The sequence below is a fragment of the Eschrichtius robustus genome, chromosome 18, assembly GCF_028021215.1.
Source record: "Eschrichtius robustus isolate mEscRob2 chromosome 18, mEscRob2.pri, whole genome shotgun sequence".
Lineage (NCBI taxonomy): Eukaryota > Metazoa > Chordata > Mammalia > Artiodactyla > Eschrichtiidae > Eschrichtius > Eschrichtius robustus.
In genome coordinates, this window is record NC_090841.1 from 50,710,317 (window position 1) to 50,730,346 (window position 20,030).

The following is a 20,030-nucleotide window of genomic DNA, read 5'->3' on the forward strand; positions in this document are numbered from 1 at the left end:
CTCGACAGCACAAAAACAATAGCAGAATGAGTATTACTCTTTACTTAGTGTTTGAAGCCATTTCAAAAGAATTAAAATATCTTACAATAGACTGCTATTCCAACAGGCCAGTAAAAATTTCTACTTAAAAGTCCAGATATAATCAAAAGATAAATCGCACTACAAAAAATTCCTCCTAGATACCACTAGATGGCTTTCTAACAGTCTAGCTTTGCTTCTCGATATTTGCTTTATATTTCCCTATGATCATCAAATAATTTTTTAAAAGTTAATAACAAATATCATTCTAAATATAATCCTAAATATAACTTTATTAATGATGTTTTTCACAATGCACAAAGAATAATATTTCCTCAGATTTTTTTTTTCTCCAACCTTCTCTAGATCATTATTCATTTAAAATAATAATAATCATCTGCTATGTGCCAGTCACAGGCCCAGAGGATAAAGTGCTGAGTGAGAGCAGTTAATATTTGCCCTGGTTAACTAGGCAAGAGCAAAGAACCATGAAGAAATGCTTATCCATTAGATAAATTTTTAACAGGTTAAGCTATTTTTTGTCTTTGTTATTTAAGTACAGAAGTAAATATAGAATCAACAAACATTTCTGATCATATATTCTAAATGTCACCTCCTCTCTTATTCTGTCAATTTATGTAGTCGTATATAATACACAGAATACACAGAGTCATTTGTATTATCCATTTCCTTATATTAACACATATAGTTGAGAAATAGTATGGCATACTGGGAAAAAGCCCAAGAACCGTGATAAATAAACTGGAGTTTTAATACTTGCTCTGCCAGTACACCACTGTTTGACCTTAGGTTAATTTCCTTAGCCTCCCCAAGCCAGTCACTAACTCAGCTGCAGAATGAAGAATGGAGCTAAATAATCTCTAATCTCCAGTTCAAATAGTCTATGATTCTAAAATTATCCATTAATATTTAATATAATATTCTACTGTACATATTCCCAACTGTTAATGAAATACAATTTCATGCTTTAAATGTTTTAAGGAAATCATAACCATCTTTTTTCAACCTCTTTTTCTGTTTATGCATTAGTTCAAGCTATAATCAACTACAAAAAACATAAATTCAATTCTTTTCAAAATCTATGGAAGCTTGAGTAGGCATACCATTTATCACATCAAACTTTTAAAAGCTATGTTAATAACAATTAATTGCATTTTTAACTTGAAAGAAAAGAAGATTTATTTCCTAAGGATGTTTAAAAATCGTATGTACTTTTCATTCTGCTAAGAACATAGCAATAATATATATAAGAATACAGCTGTGCCCTAGCAAACTAAAAAAATATTAAAAACTTAATTGAGCAATAGGTATAGTAAAAGGAATCTTAAGGCAGATGATGAACACAGAAATGTGAATATCTGCCTGTACTAAAAAAAGGCTTTTTTTGGAAGACAGCATAATAAAAGCAAGTCAGAGAAAAATCTAGATTATACATTTTCCAATAATCTTAAAAGTCAAAGGCCCACTTAAGCTAAACCTTTCATTTCATAAATGTGAAAAACAAGGCCCTTTTACATTAAGTGATTTGCCCAAGATAATGGCATTAATAAATTTTTCAGATTTTGGTACCATCTGCACATCTCCCTGTCTATGATTCTATCAGCACTGGCATAAATAACATTATTATTTTAAAGTCTGGAAAACACATTCTAAAGCATTTGGTATGCATAAACTTAGCAATAAAGCACTACAAATAGCACAATAGCTGTTATAAATTATCCATTTATAAATTTAATGATTTCAATATGATTTTTTAAATAGAAAATTTAAAAAACAGTAACAAAACATAGAAACTTTGATTTGATAATAGGTAATTAGTTGGAATGGATACAATATAATTTATTTGAAATAGGCATATTTATCATATTATGAATACAATTAGCCTGAAATTTGAAAATCATATTCGAAAAGAAGAGAATTTGCTTTTTCATAATTAAGGTTTTTTTTAAAGTAATACATGATGATATTAAACTTTCAGTCATATTAAACACATTGACTTCATTATATACATTCTATTACCTTCTATTATTCTATCACCAAAATATACTCAAAGGATGTCTGATGTTTTAAATCTGCTAAACAAAAATGCAAATTTCTTAAGCTGGTCAGCTTCCCATGTCATAACCACCTCATGAAATAGAAATAAACAATTTTAATCAGTAGATATTCTGGTAAAAGTGTGTATACAGCCCGAGAATGAGTTTGAGTGTGTGTGTGGAGTGGGGGGGAATAGTATTAACAAACTACACCTTTAGATTACAGTATCATATCATGTCCTTTAGCCCTGTTTGAATGGCTAACCTTCAAGTTTCTGGTTTTCTTTTTCCATTCGAAGCAACAGGATTTGTTGGTGTATAGCTTTTCTCCACAAACTCCTCAGTTCCTCCGACTTTTTTCTTTCTTCAACCTTTTCTGGGTCATCGTCACCAGACACGAATATAACCAGCGGTTCCTCCTCCATGGGTGGAGCAAGAGGGGACAGTGGCAGCAGCTCACTCGTGTCCAGTCCGTCTGCAGAGAAGAAAACAGTGAGAGGCATTCCTAAGTCGTAACCCAGACTACAGAAGTTCTCTCTGGACTTGACGCTCTCTCCTCCTATATTCCACTTGTAAAGTTGTTCACAAAGCTGCTCTCCCAGTAACTGTCAGTTTCTGGAACTAATGATTTAAGTAAATTCGCTAGACTGAATTCCCCTTCCAGATTTCCCTCTCCTAGTGAAATGAAAGTATATGTAATTTCACCACTTCTTCTTTCCACACAAAATGACCTATAAGATAGGTGCTCTAAAATGACCTGGCCTTTCCCCAGAGTTCAACACTTCTGCAATTTTTCTGTGTATATTCTCTGTGCAAAACAAAAAGATTACGTCCGTAAGCATTAGTGACCTCCTAAGGTCTACACCTACCATCAAGATCTGTCAAGAGTAAAGCAGCTGAGCGACTCTGGTCATGGCTCAGCTCAGCAATGCTCATTCCTGCAACACTATAACCCAATTTCCGGAGCTCATTCTCGCCCTCCATTCTAGACCATCTTTTTCACTGTTGCCAATTATTTCCTATTAACAATCATGATTTTGTGTCTTAAAACATTTCAGTGGATGCATATATTCCATAGAACAAAGTCCAAACTCCTGGGAATAGCACATAGACCGCTTCAGACTTTGACCTCAAGTAACCTTTCCAACTTCTTGTCTCTATCTGCCATCCTCTGCTGTCATGATGCTGAATTTCTCATGACTCCCTGACCCACAAAGTTCTCTGCAATGACTCTAGAGCTTTTCTCGTCCCTTTTTCTGAAAGATGCTTCTCCCAGCAATGAGTTTAAATAAATACGTAACTTTTTTGTAAAGCTTTCTTTGACCACCCCAGACAGAGTTACTTTTATCTCTAGAAATGTTTCTTCCTTGTTTTTTTTTTTTTCTTTATTAATTGACCTCGGCCCTTAGCCTTATTATTTACTTCCTTAATAAATAATTTTTAAAAAAAAATCTTACTGTATGGATTGAATACTTAGTACATTTGAATTTTGGCTTTCTTGGTTTTAGAACTGCCCTTTACATACCACTCAATTTTGATTTGTAGGGCTCTGATCATATTTTCTTCCTTCTAGTTTCTAGGAATACAGTTTTCAGCCTCCAAACACATGAAATTTTTTAGTTGTCCTCTAATTCTTTCTCCCTTCCTCCCTCCCTCCCTCCTTTCCTTCCTTCCTTCCTCCTTTTTGCAGGGTGATCAGAGAATATAGTATAAATAATCATGATTATCTGGAATTCATTTAAAAATCTTCATAGCCAAGTACATAAATATTTTTTACAACTGTTCCATGTGTGCTGAAAATGAATGAACTTTCTCTATAGGTGGCGAGGTTCTATACAAATATCAGATCAAGCTTGTTTAATTGTGTTTCTCAAATATTATCTACGTTTAATTTCTCTATATTTAATTTTCAGAGAGGAATATGTTAAAATCTCCCATGAGAGTTATTTATTTATTTCTCCCGCAAATTTTGTTTAGTGTTATTTTCTAGCTCTCCAAGCTATATAATTATGAGTGTTCTCACCATTGTTAAATCTTTTTGTTTATTGTTACATTTACTTTGCGCCTTTGGGCATTTTGCTTTAATTTCTTATAGGTCTGATATGCAAAGAGAGCTGCCAGGGCTCTCTTTTGATTGATGTTTGCCTGGTGTATCTGCATCCACTTTTCTATTGTTAAATATTTCTATGTTACTTTGTTTTACGTGTGACTCTTGTAAAAGAATGTTGCTTTTCTAATAATAAAAAAATCTATGACTTCTTTTCCATCACTATGCTAGTGCCCTATGCATTATGAAGCAGGCCCCAAAACACGTTTTGAAAATTCATTCATTCATCCATTCATTCAACATGATTTGCTGAATGTCTAATAGGTTCTAATGATATCTGACACGTTAACCACTATATCGGATATAAAAAGGGAAGTTGTTTCCCTACTGTAATCACTTAAATCTCTTTGTACACAAAGCACCACATTCCATTCCCTAATTTACGACGCTGGTAAGGGGTAACTGTAGTAAGTATCACACGAACCCTGCTGCTGCATGGCCGAGGGAGATTTGTTCATGGGAGAGGCAACCCTAAGGAAAATGCGCTGCCGCCAGGAAATTCGGCGAGGAGTGACAGGGGTTCCTCCAACGTTTAGGGACTCATTGCTGCAGGTCGACGAGGTCCTTTTTCTCCCCTCTCCATCACTGTAGAAAGCACATAAATATATAACTTGTAAGGGGAACTGCGTAACATGATCCTTCACAACAAAATGGCAGCACAAGCCAGTCACAAGTTCTACCACGGGCAAGCACAAGCCACAGGCAACATGGAGCGATGCGTCACCAGGCACACCGGTCACCCAGGCCACCACATCCTGGGTCAGATGCAGTCCAGGCCACAGCCCAGTCATCAGAAGCTCACCTGTTTCTACTCATTCCATAGTAGCCAACCATTTCAGGTTCTAGCCTGAGCAAAGGAAGTACTTATACAGAGGAGCAAAGGTTGCTTGACTAATGAACTCATGCTTTCCTAAAATCAGCTAAAAACGAAAATTAGTAGTTATTCTAAACAACGTCAATATTTCATAAAAGGCTCTTAAAGGGCTTTTCTTATAGCTCTTATAGGATGGCTGACAAGACAGCTTCTAGTTGCCTGTAACTGTTAAATCTGTCTCCAGAGTGTTAGCTACTAACAGCTGGATCGTGATAGAAAGTAACCAGAACAAAGGCAGAAGAGTCAACCTTGGGATTATTGTTAGGCGATATAGTAAAGAAAAAAGTGCGGCCAAATGAGATCGGATAGGTTACATTTTAAAACATTAAGCAGATTTCTTTAGAGCAGGACTTCTTAGAGACTATAATATGCTAGCATGCACTGTGCTTCTCCAGAGGGATATAAGTATACAGAAATTCCCTAACTAACTTAAATTATTTGACCCCAGAATCAACTTCCTTAACTTTTTGGGGTGGTGAGGTAGGCAGCTGGGTATGTCACATCTTTCTACATGGGTGCTTTGTGAAACAAACATACAGAAATGCTGGTCTGCTCTAAGAATTTCATTTTCTAGGAAAGAGCACTCTAAATTCTGCTGGGGCTATCTGCAAGAAAAGGTCATTATTTTTAAAGAAGGTCATAATGACTCAAACTTAACTTTTGAGACCAATTACATTAGCAGCCAAAATACCATGCAATAACTGTTGCTGCTCGTGGTGGGAATATTTTGCTCTTTTAAGTTTTAAAGTCTCTGAGCTTTCCTGAGAGAATGATGAAGATAACAATATTTACACGTGGTGATACCAACAAGTGAAGGTGCGCAAACTTCTGATGGAGCCAAGAAGTGTTAGTAGTTAGGGCAGAAAGGAAACTCAGCGAAAAAAGCCACAACCCCACGTACATACTCAGAGGAACTCACTAAGGCGAAGAAAATCAAAAGTCAGAAGAGCAATTCAGCCCTTACCTGTCATCTTTGTATTTACTTTGTGTATCCATACTCACAGTTACCAGGTAATTCAGTTATTTCTAATCTTGATCTATCTTTCTGGAACTACTGCTTCTAGATTAGCTAAATTAAGTTTAAGAAAGAGACATACCTTTGAGCTGCTACACAGACAGCAAATGACATGCTGGATCATGATACTTCAGAAAGTAGCTGATACACACATCCCAAAACAGTAAAACCCACTTTGTTATGTACCCTGGATAAAGTTATAACCCTAATATGTGTCCACAGTTCACAGCTCTGCCATACTGAATGAATATATCCACCTTCACTTCCCCTTTGGAAAGCATTAATTCAAGTATTTCGCTTTTGGGAACTACGATTCAAATGTTCTATATGCAATAGTTATATCCTAAGAAACAAGCTTAGCCTACCCTGTATCTTCGTTTGTGTAACACTATTTCACTGGCAGTTATGTGCTAAATGCCCAACTCAAGGATGTATTTCTAGCTCCTAGTGTAGTAACTGGCTATTAATAGTAAGCACTCAACAAATATCCATGGAATAAATTAATATTGTAAAACCATTAAAAACATTAACTCAGAAGGTTAAGTAAAATGGACAAAAAATATTGGCTAGGCTAACATGTCAGGAATAAATAAAAGATCTACCTTCTTAAAACCCTTTGTTGGTAGTCACAGCTTTTTACGTTTTTCTGGCAAAAAGTTCTAACAGCTCTGTTTCCCAAAAGCACAGACTGAGGTGTCGACGGCACTGGTAGGTATTGACAATGACAATACTGGTAATAAACAACATAAGGCATCTTTTTTCCAGATAGTGAAACAGCTATATAAGGGTATCTAATTTATAATTTAAGCCTAGGAAGCTAAGTGAAATACTTATGTAGAAGCAACTATTTCAATGCCTCACAGGATAAGTGTTCAATAAATAGTAGTTTCTCTTGACTTTTTAAGACCTCTAACAACAAAAATAGAATAAACCAAACCTAAGGGTTCTGAAACTTTTATATTTTAATGCTGGAATTAAAACATCTTTTCCAATTCAGTGTTAATGACATATCAAGAATTTGGGTAGTACTAAAAGTAAAATTGAGAAGAACCCATATCATTTTCATTATTGCCTGTAAAATATACAGTTTGGGGGGAAATAGGCTATAAAATTGGTGCATGGTGTACCCTTACATTAGCCCAATATTACAGATTTGAAAATTTCACAACATCTAAAACTTTATATCCTGTAATCTAAATAAATTGCCAAATGACGCATTTTCTTCATATGTCTGGAATTTAATAGCCAGTAACAAGCCAAAAATTAGCTGTCAAAATATAAGATAATGCTACACTAAAAGGAAGTACTTACATAACAGACCATTGACCCTTTATCATGTACCAGAAAACGACATCCTGAAAAAGCAGTTTGGTGGCCAAGATAAGGCAAAAGCTGCCCTGCTTCATCTAGTAAGAGAAATATGTATTCTAAAGTCAGGGTCCAGATAAGGGTTTCAACAGTCAGTGCATATAAGTTCTCTTTCCATTTCTAAATGGAAGAATGTCATGTATTTTAGCAGAGAAATAACTTCAGAGTATTATTACATTACATGTTCATTTATGTAAATGTCTCACTTCGTTTTCTTTGCTTTTGAAATCATTGCATTCCAAAATGTAAACACTTTTTTATTTTTAAATAGGAAGATCAAATCAAAAACACATTAATATATATACCAACATACATTGGTAAATTAATTATCTTTACATTTTTTAGATGATGAAGCAAATAAGAACCATTACCTTATTTTTTCAAATAATCTTTTCCCTCCTTCTTTTGTATTTTGGAATATCAATACATGCATTATAAAACTGTTTCCCAAGAGACATATCCAGGAAAAGTATTCTGTGCCAGCATTACCTCTATGAAAATTTGTTAAATTAAAAATTAATAACTAGGAAGGAAATACAACATAGAGAATGTCCATCTAATTTTGTATTGGTATAGTCTATATATACTTTCTATTACCAGTCACCAATTAATCAAGAACCACAATCCATGAACAGAAATGAGAGCTTTATAAGGGCAGGATAGAGGAAATCCTCTACTATGTGTATCACGGTGTAAGCTGGGAGGCACTTCCAAGTCCTTCTGGACACAGCATCTATCAAAAGCTACAGATATGATATGAACCTACCCACAGAGCTTCAAGATAACTTTTTAATATATCCTTGACCAAGCAGTTATAGCCTTCAGCTATTACACTGACATTACACTTCTTATATTAACACAGAATTTTTAATGCATACTTACTTGCCTGCTTTAATAAAAATTAATTCCAATAACAATAACACTGGACATGGCACAGAATGAAGGTGTTTTAGTGACCACGCACAGGGACTCAACTTTAAGAAGGATGCAGTCATGTTTTATTTCCCACCAGGGCAACACACACACTTTTCACAAAGGTAAATAAACTCTTAGGCCAGGACCACTTTTACAAGGCATTGTTCTGTGGGGCAAAAGCCCCCATCTCCCAACCCCCTTATTAGCACCCATCTAAAACTACCAGTATCATGAAGTCCAAATAAATGTCTACAAGCTGATTGAATCTATATCTAAATCACAATGCATTACACTCAAGATGGAAACAAAACTTGATTAATGGCATAGCAACCATTTAACAGAAATCTGAAAAGTCTTTCTCTCTGTAAATACCTGAAGAAAGGTTACATGGAACAGCGCAGTGTTGAAACTTGAGTTTCTTCCACAGGACCCATAGTACAATTTAACTCATAATTGCTTTAGGTGGACTAATAGTTTATCTAAGCCCTGGCTTCAGCTGGGTACGAATCTGTCATCCTATGGAAAATCTTTACTAATTAAATAAAACTGAGAATGAGCTATTCTAGTGGAAACTAATATATAGCATCTGAGCTGAGTCAAAAGAGATAGATTAATCAATGGGTAAAACAAAAAAAGAACAAGAAGAAAGAATTTTATTTCCTAAACTCTACACTGAATGAAAAACAATTTAAGTTTTTTGCATTGGAATTTAAAATATCTCTGGGTGCTCGGTGCTTTGTGACCACCTAGAGGGGTGGGATGGGGAGGGTGGGAGGGAGGGAGATGCAAGAGGGAAGAGAAATGGGAACATATTGTATATGTATAACTGATTCACTTTGTTATAAAGCAGAAGCTAACACACCATTGTAAGGCAATTATACTTCAATAAAGATGTTTAAAAAATAAAAAAAAATTAAAAAATAAATAAAAAAAAAAAAAGAAAGATTTGTTCCCTTTCAAACACTTTGCAAAGAATCAAATTGTTAGGTTAACTTACCTCATGCTGTATGAAAACCTGAATTCCTAGCCCTCCCGCTGAAATATTTAGTGTGCATGTACTGCAAGTCATACCTATCATTTATTTTTAATTGCAATAAACTTATGTTTGCCATAAAAAAAAATAAAATAAAATAAAATAAAATAAAATATCTCTGGGTAGCTCATTTGCTTACTCACATCCTTATAACCTAAGGTTATAAAAATGACATCAAGCAAGATATTAAACCTCCTTGGGGCTCAGTCTAACCATAAGTCTAAAATCAGGAAATTATGGGCCAGATGACTCCTAAGGTAATACACAGACCTAACTCTATGTTTGTAGTAGAACTTAGAAAGACACACAGTAAAGCCTAACATTTCTGTTGGGCTTTAAAATGTAGATAAGAAATTATTATTGAAATGGTCTTACACCCAATCATTAAAAAAATGTAAGTCAATTACAAGTCTCAAAAAAGTCACTTTTTATCTTATCAATGTGGCCAAGATAATTTTTTTCCTTTGAATATCTCATTCTAGTCCAATCTTTGATACTGGATTTTACTCCCACTAGAAAGAAATCTAAATGTCAGTGGCCCCAAACAGGAAGATGGGGATGTCTGTTTTCCATTGGGTTTGTGATATGATCAAAGCATAGAAACGAGAACAAAGTAAAGAATAATCATTTTCAGTTAAGTTGCTCAGCAGTGATTCTGGATATTTACCACAAAAAGCATATGGGTCAAGAGGAAGAAATGTCATCACAGATGTGGTCAGACTTCCATAATGAGGAAGTAGGTGTTTTCCTGTGTCCAGCCCAGTGGGAGGTCTGGAAGGCCTCAGCAGTGTCTCAAAGTAACCAATGCGTCAGGAATTACGATGAACAGAAATAAACTAATAATTCTCTTCAGTGAAAACCAGATTCGATTTTATGAGGATGTTTCTTTTAAGGTTCTGATTTCTGCATCTTCTTGGGATTTGAAATAAACTCCTCTAATGTACACATGCACCTCCAAACTAGCAAATTAACTTCCATTAGTTCAAAATTTTAATTAGTTTTTGATTGAAGGCCACAGCACAGTCCTAAAGAACGTCAACATGGAATAGACTAGAAACAGGATTTCTATTTGCAATCAACCTTTTATATGATCATTCATGGTCTTTGATTACACCAGGCATCACATTTCCCCTACTATATACCCTTCACAGCACTGGGAGGATGGCATGCATTCAGAAGACAGCCAAAACTGATTTTTAAATTAATGGTGATAATCAGTTGGAAGAATTAATAAAGTTTTAAACAAAAATATTTAGGCCTCTAATCACCTTGACTCTAAAGCAGTGTCCCGTCTAGTACAACAGGAAAACAAGGAACAGCATTAGCATAGAGAAAGAGAGATGTCCCAAACCAGGATTTAGAATAAAAAGGCATTCCCATAAGACATGAATAAAGCACAGATAATTTCAATAATGTACCATAATGAGTGATTACACTATTTTTCTCAGTGAATATGAGAGAACTATAGAACCAAAACTACCACAAAGTACTTACCAGCAAAAATCTATTTTCTCATTGAAAAGTTTTATAAGCAGAAGTAATGGCTATCATTTGACCAATGAATTTCAATATAAATATTTTTAAAATATAGGCTTAAAAGCTGAGAAGCAATAATAAGGAGGAACAAAGATGCTTGTTTATAAAAGGATATATTATATTTGATAAATGGATGTTATATAAATATACCATCTCATCATACACAATTATATTTTAGCTACTACACAATGAAATAACATTAAATTTTTAAGAATTAATTTGAAGGTAAAACAAAACGTATGTGTACTCCCTTTCCTTTAGCATCTCAGTGCTCTGCAAATGAACCTACTAATCAATAAACCATGATATTAAAAAGATCTTGGCTTCTTTTTCTCAGCCTGCTTATAAACAATAATCTACATGTTTTTAATAATTCAGAATCATGGTCCTGGAGAAGAATGCCTAACCTGAATTTAAAATTTCAAATTAACATGCTCTTTAAATAGTATTTGTTAGCCTATGTGCTAACCTACCATATACCTTACTTAACTATGAATATTTAGAGATCCACTCTATGCATCTAATAAGATATGAGTTACCCAAATGAAAAGAAAATACCTGGTGTGGGAAGACACGCAGTTAGCGTCTCCCCACAACTAGGGCACCTGCCGGCCACTGGGAGGGGACTCTGATGCCCAAGGAGACGGGAGGAACCCCAAAGTGAACTGGTAGGATGAAGGCGGACTGAGGGGGTAGAAGAAGTGGAGGCCAGACAGGATTGGCTCCCCTGAGGCTGGGGAGTTGAGGAGAGGTAGGCGGGAGAGACTCTCAGGGAAGAGCGGGAAAAGAGCAGAGGGCAATCGCCTCACCCACTCGGGCCAGGGAGCCTGCTGAGCTGCCAAGCTGGTACCCCCAATCCAAAGCCCCATCCAGGCCGCGTGGGTCCTGGGGGCATAGGAGGGAGGCCGGGGAGATCAGGAGAGGCAGGCGGGAGGGGCCATCCAGTAGGACCGAGAGAGGAGTGGAGAGGTTGATTGCCCCACCCACTCGGGCCAGGGGAGACTGCTGAGCTCCCAGGCTGGTCCTCTGCCCTCCAAGGCCCCCCACCCCGGCCGAATTGGTGCTGGGGGCTTAGAAGGGAGGCCAGGGAGGTTAGGAGAGGCAGGTGGGAGGAGCCCCCCGGGAGAAGTGGGAGAGGAGAGGAGGGCGTTTGCCCTGTCCACTCGAGCCCAGGAAGCCTGCTGGGTTCCCAGGTGAGGTCCCCTGCCCTCTGAGACCGAGCTGGGGGGCAGGCCTGGGCCCCTTCTGTTCCTTGAGCCTAAGCCCCACCCCCCCACAGCCGCCAGGGCCTTTTCCAGCCCTGTGGGTCCTGAGCATTGGCCCCGCCCACCACCCAAACCTCTCCTTTGCTTAGGCCCCACCCTCCACAGCCAAGGCTTTCTCCCCGCTCCCCCCCCCCCCTTTTTTTCTTTTCCCTCCTCCTCTTTTTTGCTATTGTGGTACTGATGTACCTTCCAGTTATTGATTCATCTATATTTTTATTTTTATATTCTTCCTAACATATCTGTTAGTTTCCCAGTCTAATTTTATTTTTTACTTTGTTATTGTTCTTTTTTTTTTTTTGCCGCCCCAGGCAGCTTGCAGGATCTTGGTTCATGAGCCCAGGGGTGGGTGGAAGCTCCTGCAGTGGGAGCTCCGAGTCCAAACCACTGAGCTAACAGAGAACCTCAGACCCCAGGGAATATTCATCAGAGTGAGCTCTCACGGAGCTCCTCATCTCAGCACCAAGACCCAGCTCTACCCAACAGCCTAAAATCTCCAGTGTTGGAAGCCTCAGGCCTAACAACCAGCAAAACAGGAACATAATCCCACTCATTAAAAAAAAAAAAAAAAAAAGGGCTTCCCTGGTGGCACAGTGGTTGAGAATCTGCCTGCCAATGCAGGGGACACGGGTTCGAGCCCTGGTCTGGGAAGATCCCACATGCCACGGAGCAACTGGACCCGTGAGCCACAATTACTGAGCCTGCGCGTCTGGAGCCTGTGCTCCGCAACAAGAGAGGCCACGATAGTGAGAGGCCTGCGCACCGCGATGAAGAGTGGCCCCCACTTGCCACAGCTAGAGAGAAAGCCCTAGCAAAGAAACGAAGACCCAACACAGCCATAAATAAATAAATAAATAAAATAAAATTAAAAAAAAGAGACGGCAAAAATATACATCACAGATAAAGGAGCAAGGTAAAAACCTACAAGACCAAATAAATGAAAAGGAAATAGGCAATCTACCCGAAAAAGAATTCAGAGTAATGATAGTAAAAATGATCCAGAATCTTGGAAATAGAATGGAGTCACGGATTGAGAAAATACAAGAAATGTTTAACAAAGATCTAGAAGAACTACAGAACAAACAAACAGAGATGAACAGCACAATAACTGAAATGAAAAATACACTGGAAGGAATCAATAACAGAATAACTGAGGCAGAAGAACGAATAAGTGAGCTGGAAGACAAAATGGTGGAAATAATTGCTGAGGAGCAGAATAAAGAAAAAATAATGAAAAAAATTGAAGACAATCTCAGAGACCTCTGGGACAACACTAAACACACCAACATTCGAATTATAGGAGTCCCAGAAGAAGAAGAGAAAAAGAAAGGGTCTGAGAAAATATATGAAGAGAGTATAGATAAAAACACCCCTAACATGGGAAAGGAAATAGTCACCCAAGTCCAGGAAGCACAGAGAGTCCCTTACAGGATAAACGCTAGGAAGAACACACCAAGACACATATTAATCAAAGTAACAAAAATTAAATTAAAAGAAAAAAATATTAAAAGCAGCGAGGGAAAAACAAAAATTAATATACAAAGGAATCCCCATAAGGTTATCAGCTGATTTTTCAGCAGAAACTCTGCAGGCCAGAAGGGAGTGGCAGGATATATTTAAAGTGATGAAAGAGAAAAACCTACAACCAAGATGACTCTACCCAGCAAGGATCTCATTCAGATTCGATGGAGAAGTCAAAAGCTTTTCAGACAAGCAAAAGCCAAAAGAATTCAGCACCACCAAACCACCTTTACAACAAACGCTAAATGAACTTCTCTAGGTGGGAAGCACAAGAGAAGGAAAAGACCCACAAAAAACAAACCCAAAACAGTTAAGAAAATGGTAATAGGAACATACATATTGATAATAACCTTGAATGTAAATGGATTAAATGCCCCAAACAAAAGACACAGACTGGCTGAATGGATACAAAAACAAGACCCATACATATGGTGGCTACAAGAGACCCACTTCAGACCTAGGGACACATACAGACTGAAAGTGAAGGGATGGAAAAAGATATTCCATGCAAATGGAAATCAAAAGAAAGCTGGAGTAGCAATACTTGTATCAGATAAAATAGACTTTAAAATAAAAACAGCTACAAGAGATACGGAGGGGCACTATATAATGATCAAGGGAATCAATCCAAGAAGAAGATATAACAATTATAAATGTTTATGCACCCAACACAGGAGCACCTCAATACATAAGGCAAATGCTAACAACCATGAAAGGAGAAATCAACAGTAACAAGATAATAGCAGGGGACTTTAACAGCCCACTTACACCAATGGACAGATCATCCAAACAGAAAGTAAATAAAGAAACACAAGCTTTACATGACACAATAGACCAGATAGCTATAACTGATATTTATAGAACATTCCACCCGAAAGTGACAGAATACACTTTCTTCTCAAGTGCACATGGAACATTCTCCAGGATAGATCACATATTGGGTCACAAATCAAGCCTCGGAAAATTTAAGAAAATTGAAATCGTATCAAGCATCTTTTCTAACCACAACGCTATGAGATTGGAAATCAATCACAGGAAAAAAACTGTAAAAAACACAAATACATGGAGGCTAAACAGTGCGCTACTAAATAACCAAGAGGTCACTGAAGAAATCAAACAAGAAATTAAAAACTACATACAAACAAATGACAATGAAAACACGATGACCCAAAACCTATGGGGCACAGCAAAAGCAGTTCTAAGAGGGAAGTTTATAGCAATAAAATCTCACCTCAAGAAACAAGAAAAATCTCAAATAAACAATCCAGCCCTACACTGAAAACAACTGGAGTAAGAAGAACACAGAAAACCCAAAGTCAGTAGAAGGAAAGAAATCATAAAGATCAGAGCAGAAATAAATGAAACAGAAATGAAGAAAACAGAAGCAAAGATCAATAAAATGAAAAGCTGGTTCTTCGAGAAGATAAACAAAATTGATAAACCCTCACCCAGACTTACCAAGAAAAAAAGGGAGAGGGCACAAATCAATAAAATTAGAAATGAAAAAGGAGAAATCACAACTGACACTGCAGAAATACAAAGGATTATAAGAAACTACCACAAACAACTCTATGCCAATAAAATGGACAACAACAAAGAAATGGACAAATTCTTGGAAAGGTACAATTTTCCAAGACTGAACCAGGAAGAATTAGAAAATATAAACAGACCTATCCCAAGTAATGAAATTGAAACTGTAATTTAAAATCTTCCAACAAACAAAAGTCCATGACCAGATGGCTTCACAGGCAAATTCAATCAAACATTTAGAGGACAGCTAACACCGATCCTTCTCAAACTCTTCCAAAAAATTGCAGAAGGAGAAACACTCCCAAATTCATTCTACGAAGCCACCATCACGCTGATACCAAAACCAGAAAAAGATATCACAAAAAATGAAAATTATACACCAATATCACTGATGAACATACATGCAAAAATCCTGAACAAGATACTAGCAAACAGAATCCAACAGCACGTTAAAAGGATCGTACACCATGATCTAGTGGGATTTACCCCAGAGATGCATGGATTCTTCAATATATGCAAATCAATCAATGTGATACACAACATTAACAAATTAAGGAATAAAAACCATATGATCATCCCAATAGATGCAGAAAAAGCTTTTGACAAAATTCAACACCCATTTATGATAAAAACTCTCCAGAAAGTGGGCACAGAGGGAACCTCCCTCAACATAATAAAGGCCATATATGACAAACACACAGCAAGCATCCTACTCAATGGTGAAAACCTGAAAGCATTTCCTCTAAGATCAGGAACAAGACAAGGATGTCCACTCTCTCCACTCTTATTCAACATAGTATTGGAAGTCCTAGCCACAGCAATCAGAGATGAAAAAGAAATAAAAAGAATACAAATTGGAAAAGAAGAAGTAAAACTGTCACTGTTTGCCGATAACATGATATTATACATAATAAATCCTAAAGATGCCACCAGAAAACTACTAGAACTAATCAATGAATTTGGTAAGGTTGCAGGATACAAAATTAATGCACAGAAATCTGTGGCATTCTTATACACCAACAATGAAAAATCAGAACGAGAAATTAAGGAAACACTCCCACTTAACACTGAAACAAAAAGAATAAATACCTAGGAATAAACCTGCCTAAGGAGGTGAAAGACTTGTACTCAGAAAACTATAAAACACTGACGAAAGAAATCAAAGATGACATAAACAGATGGAGAAATATACCATGTTCTTGGATCGGAAGAATCAATATTATGAAAATGACTATAGTACCCAAAGCAATCTATAGATTCATTGCAATCCCTATCAAACTACCAATGGCATTCTTCACAGAATTAGAACAAAAAATTTTACAATTTGTATGGAAACACAAAGGACCCCAAATAGCCAAAGCAATCTTGAGAAAGAAAAACGAAATTGGAGGAATCAGGCTCCCTGACTTCAAACTATACCACAAAGCTACAGTAATCAAGACAATATGGTACTGGCGCAAAAACAGAAATACAGATCAATGGTACAGGATAGAATGCCCAGAGATAAACAAATGGGACTTAATGAAACTTAAAAGCTTTTGCACATCAAAGGAAACCATAAACCAGACAAAAAGACAACCCTCAGAATGGGAGAAAATATTTGCAAATGAAACAACAGACAAAGGATTAATCTCCAAAATATACAAACAGCTCATGGAGCGCAATATCAAAAAAAACAAACAATCCAGTTAAAAAATGGGTGGAAGACCTAAACAGACATTTCACCAAGAAAGACATACAGATGGCCAAGAGGCACATGAAAACATGCTCAACATCACTAATTATTAGAGAAATACAAATCAAAACTACAATGAGGTATCACCTCACACTGGTCAGAATGGCCATTATCAAAAAGTCTAGAAACAACAAATGCTGGAAAGAGTGTGGAGAAAAGGGAACCCTCCTGCACCGTTGGTGGGAATGTAAATTGATACAACCACTATGGAAAACAGTAGGGAGGTTCCTTAAAAAACTAAAAACAGAATTACCATATGACCCAGCAATCCCACTACTGGCATATACCCTGAGAAAACCATAATTCAAAAAGACACATGTACCACAATGCTCACTGCAGCTCTATTTACAATAGCCAGGACATGGAAGCAACCTAAGTGTCCATCGACAGTTGAATGGATAAAGATGTGGCACATATATACAATGGAATAGTACTCAGCCATAAAAAGAAACGAAATTGAGTTATTTGTAGTGAGGTGGATGGACCTAGAGTCTGTCATACAGAGTGAAGTGAGTCAGAAAGAGAAAAACAAATACCATATGCTAACGCGTATATATGGAATCTAAAAAAAAAAAAAAAAATGGTACTGATGAACCTAGTTGCAGGGCAGGAATAAACAGGTAGACATAGAGAATGGACTTGAGGACATGGGGTGGGACGGCGAAACTGGGGCGAAGTGATAGTAGCATCCACATGTATACACTACCAAATGTAAAATAGTTGGCTGGTGGGAAGCAGCAGCATAGCACAGGGAGATCGGCTGGGTGCTCTGCGATGACCTAGAGGGGTGGGATAGAGAAGATGGGAGGGAGGCTCAAGAGGGAGAGGATATGGGGACGTGTGTATGCATATGGCTGATTCGCTTTGTTGTGCAACAGAAACTAACACAGTATTGTGAAGCAATTATACTCCAATAAAGATCTATTTAAAAAAATAAAAAAGAAAATTACATACCTTACTTGACTATGAATATTTAGAGATCCACTCTATGCACCTAATAAGATATGAGTTACCCAAGTGAAAAGAAAATTATATTTCACAGTTTTATGGACCTCCTTTCTATTCTGAATAGTTCTAGATATCATGGTAATTGTGTGCATATGATGTTTTCTCTGAAACCAGGAATAATGAGAGATGTAGAGTTCAGAAATTACTGACATAAAACCACACTCTTGAATATCCTCATTCTTAGGAAATTCAGACTAAAGTATTCAGAGTAAAAGGACATGATATCTGCAACCTACTCACAAATGGCTTAGAATAAAAAAATATATGTATATATATATATATATGTATGTATGTACATATACATGTAAACAGGCAGACTGATAAAGCAAATGTTAAAAATTGATGAATCCGGATAAAGAGTTAGCAGTTCTCCATAATATTTTTGCAACTTTCCTGTAAATTCGGAATCGTTTCACAATACCAATTTTTTAAAAACTCTCTCCAAGATTCTAACTAGTAAATTTATGTCTAAGTGACTTATTAATTGAAATAAACCTATTAAGAGTGAATTTTGTCCAATAATTTTACTATTGTGTAGATAGTCATCAATAATGCATGGGTATGTACCACTACAGACATGTATAATAATATCCAGGGAGAGTACACTTTAAAAGCCAAAGGACTAGAAATAACCCACATGTCCACTGGCAAATGAATGCACTGTGAAATAGTAAATGAAATACTATCCAGCAATAAAAATGAACTGAAGTGCACATAAAAATAGGAATGAATCTCATAAACTAATTTAAGTGAAGCAAGCCAGATATAAAATAATTTATGCTGTATCATTCCATGTATAGAAAGTTCAAAACCAGGCAAAACTGAACTATGGTATTTGAGGTCAGGATGTGGGATAGAGATTGGGTGGGAAAACGTGAGGAGCTGCAGGTGTGCTGGTAGCATTCCATGTATTGACTGGGTTGGGGTGATGTGGGATGTTCACTCTGTGATAATCCATGGAGCTGGATGCTTACGATTAGCGTACTTTTTTCTTTTCCGGTATAGTTTTTAGGGATTAGCGTACTTTTTAATGAAAAATGTTAAGTGTCTTTTTGGCTTATTGATTCTATGCTGTCAAGTTACAAAACAGCGTACAAAAAGTACACAAAAACATGCCAAAAAGTGCTCTCTGATTTTTAGAACTTCTCAGAGCCAAGAGAACACTACAAAGTACAGAAAATACGATGATTTTTAATGATCCTATAAATTTAAAAGTTCTCCACATGTTTAAATATAGCATTTCAAATAAGATCACTGCAAAGAAGTGAATTTTTTTCAATAAAAAACTAAGTATTTGTCCTCTGACTTCAATATCCTCCTATTAGAATGAGGTACAGAAGGCTAAGGGAAGCTAGGCACAAGAATGATACATACATCTAGGCAGAAACTACCGAAGATGAACATATATCCATACATTAAAAACTATAAATAATCTTTTTTTTAAAAGTCACTGCTTTTGTTCTCTATAACCTATTCACAGCTAGTCTTTGACCTTTTTATGGCTGTTCCTAATTGTCACCTCAGGCATGGTTCTATTTCTGGAAGGAAACAGGGATTCTCCAGATGCTCACTTTAACATAACAACAGGAAACTGCAAATGGGTGTCATTGAAAGCACTGTATTCTTAGTAAGTAGTACTATGGAGATGAGGCAAACTGACATTTTTATATGTGTACATCCTCAGTTCTCTAAATTCATTGCATATTCCATATACATTATGCTATTTTTATGGCTATCTTCCTTTAAATCTTCTCCCATAAGGTTGTCGCTGAAAAACCCTTTAAAATCAATTCTTCATCAACTTTCTTCACTAGCAATTCAATGTTTCAACATAACTTTGTACTAATTCAGAGGAAGGTTCAGATTCAAAATTTTATTAATCCAATATTAATCATCTTTCTTGGGATGAAAAAAATGGACACACATGGACAAAAGATATTCAGGGATAATTCAAGCATTATTCTAATTTAACTAGCTACTGTGGGTTACCTAATTATATGCTAACTTTTTGGATTCCCTAAATCTAAAAGAAAGGAGGCCAAAGACTACCC

General features: G+C 36.5%; 1 protein-coding gene across 3 annotated transcripts in view; it reads right to left on the minus strand.

Moving 5' to 3' along the window:
- Positions 1–20,030, minus strand: part of TBC1D4 (TBC1 domain family member 4) — a 218,667-nt gene that overhangs the window by 29,101 nt on the left and 169,536 nt on the right. For all 3 annotated transcript variants that reach the window (XM_068526573.1, XM_068526572.1, XM_068526574.1), the window contains 2 exons: positions 4,607–4,767; positions 2,341–2,550 (listed from right to left, as the gene is read on the minus strand). In XM_068526573.1, coding sequence (XP_068382674.1) covers positions 2,341–2,550; positions 4,607–4,767 — 371 coding nt within the window. The remainder of the gene's footprint in view (positions 1–2,340; positions 2,551–4,606; positions 4,768–20,030) is intronic.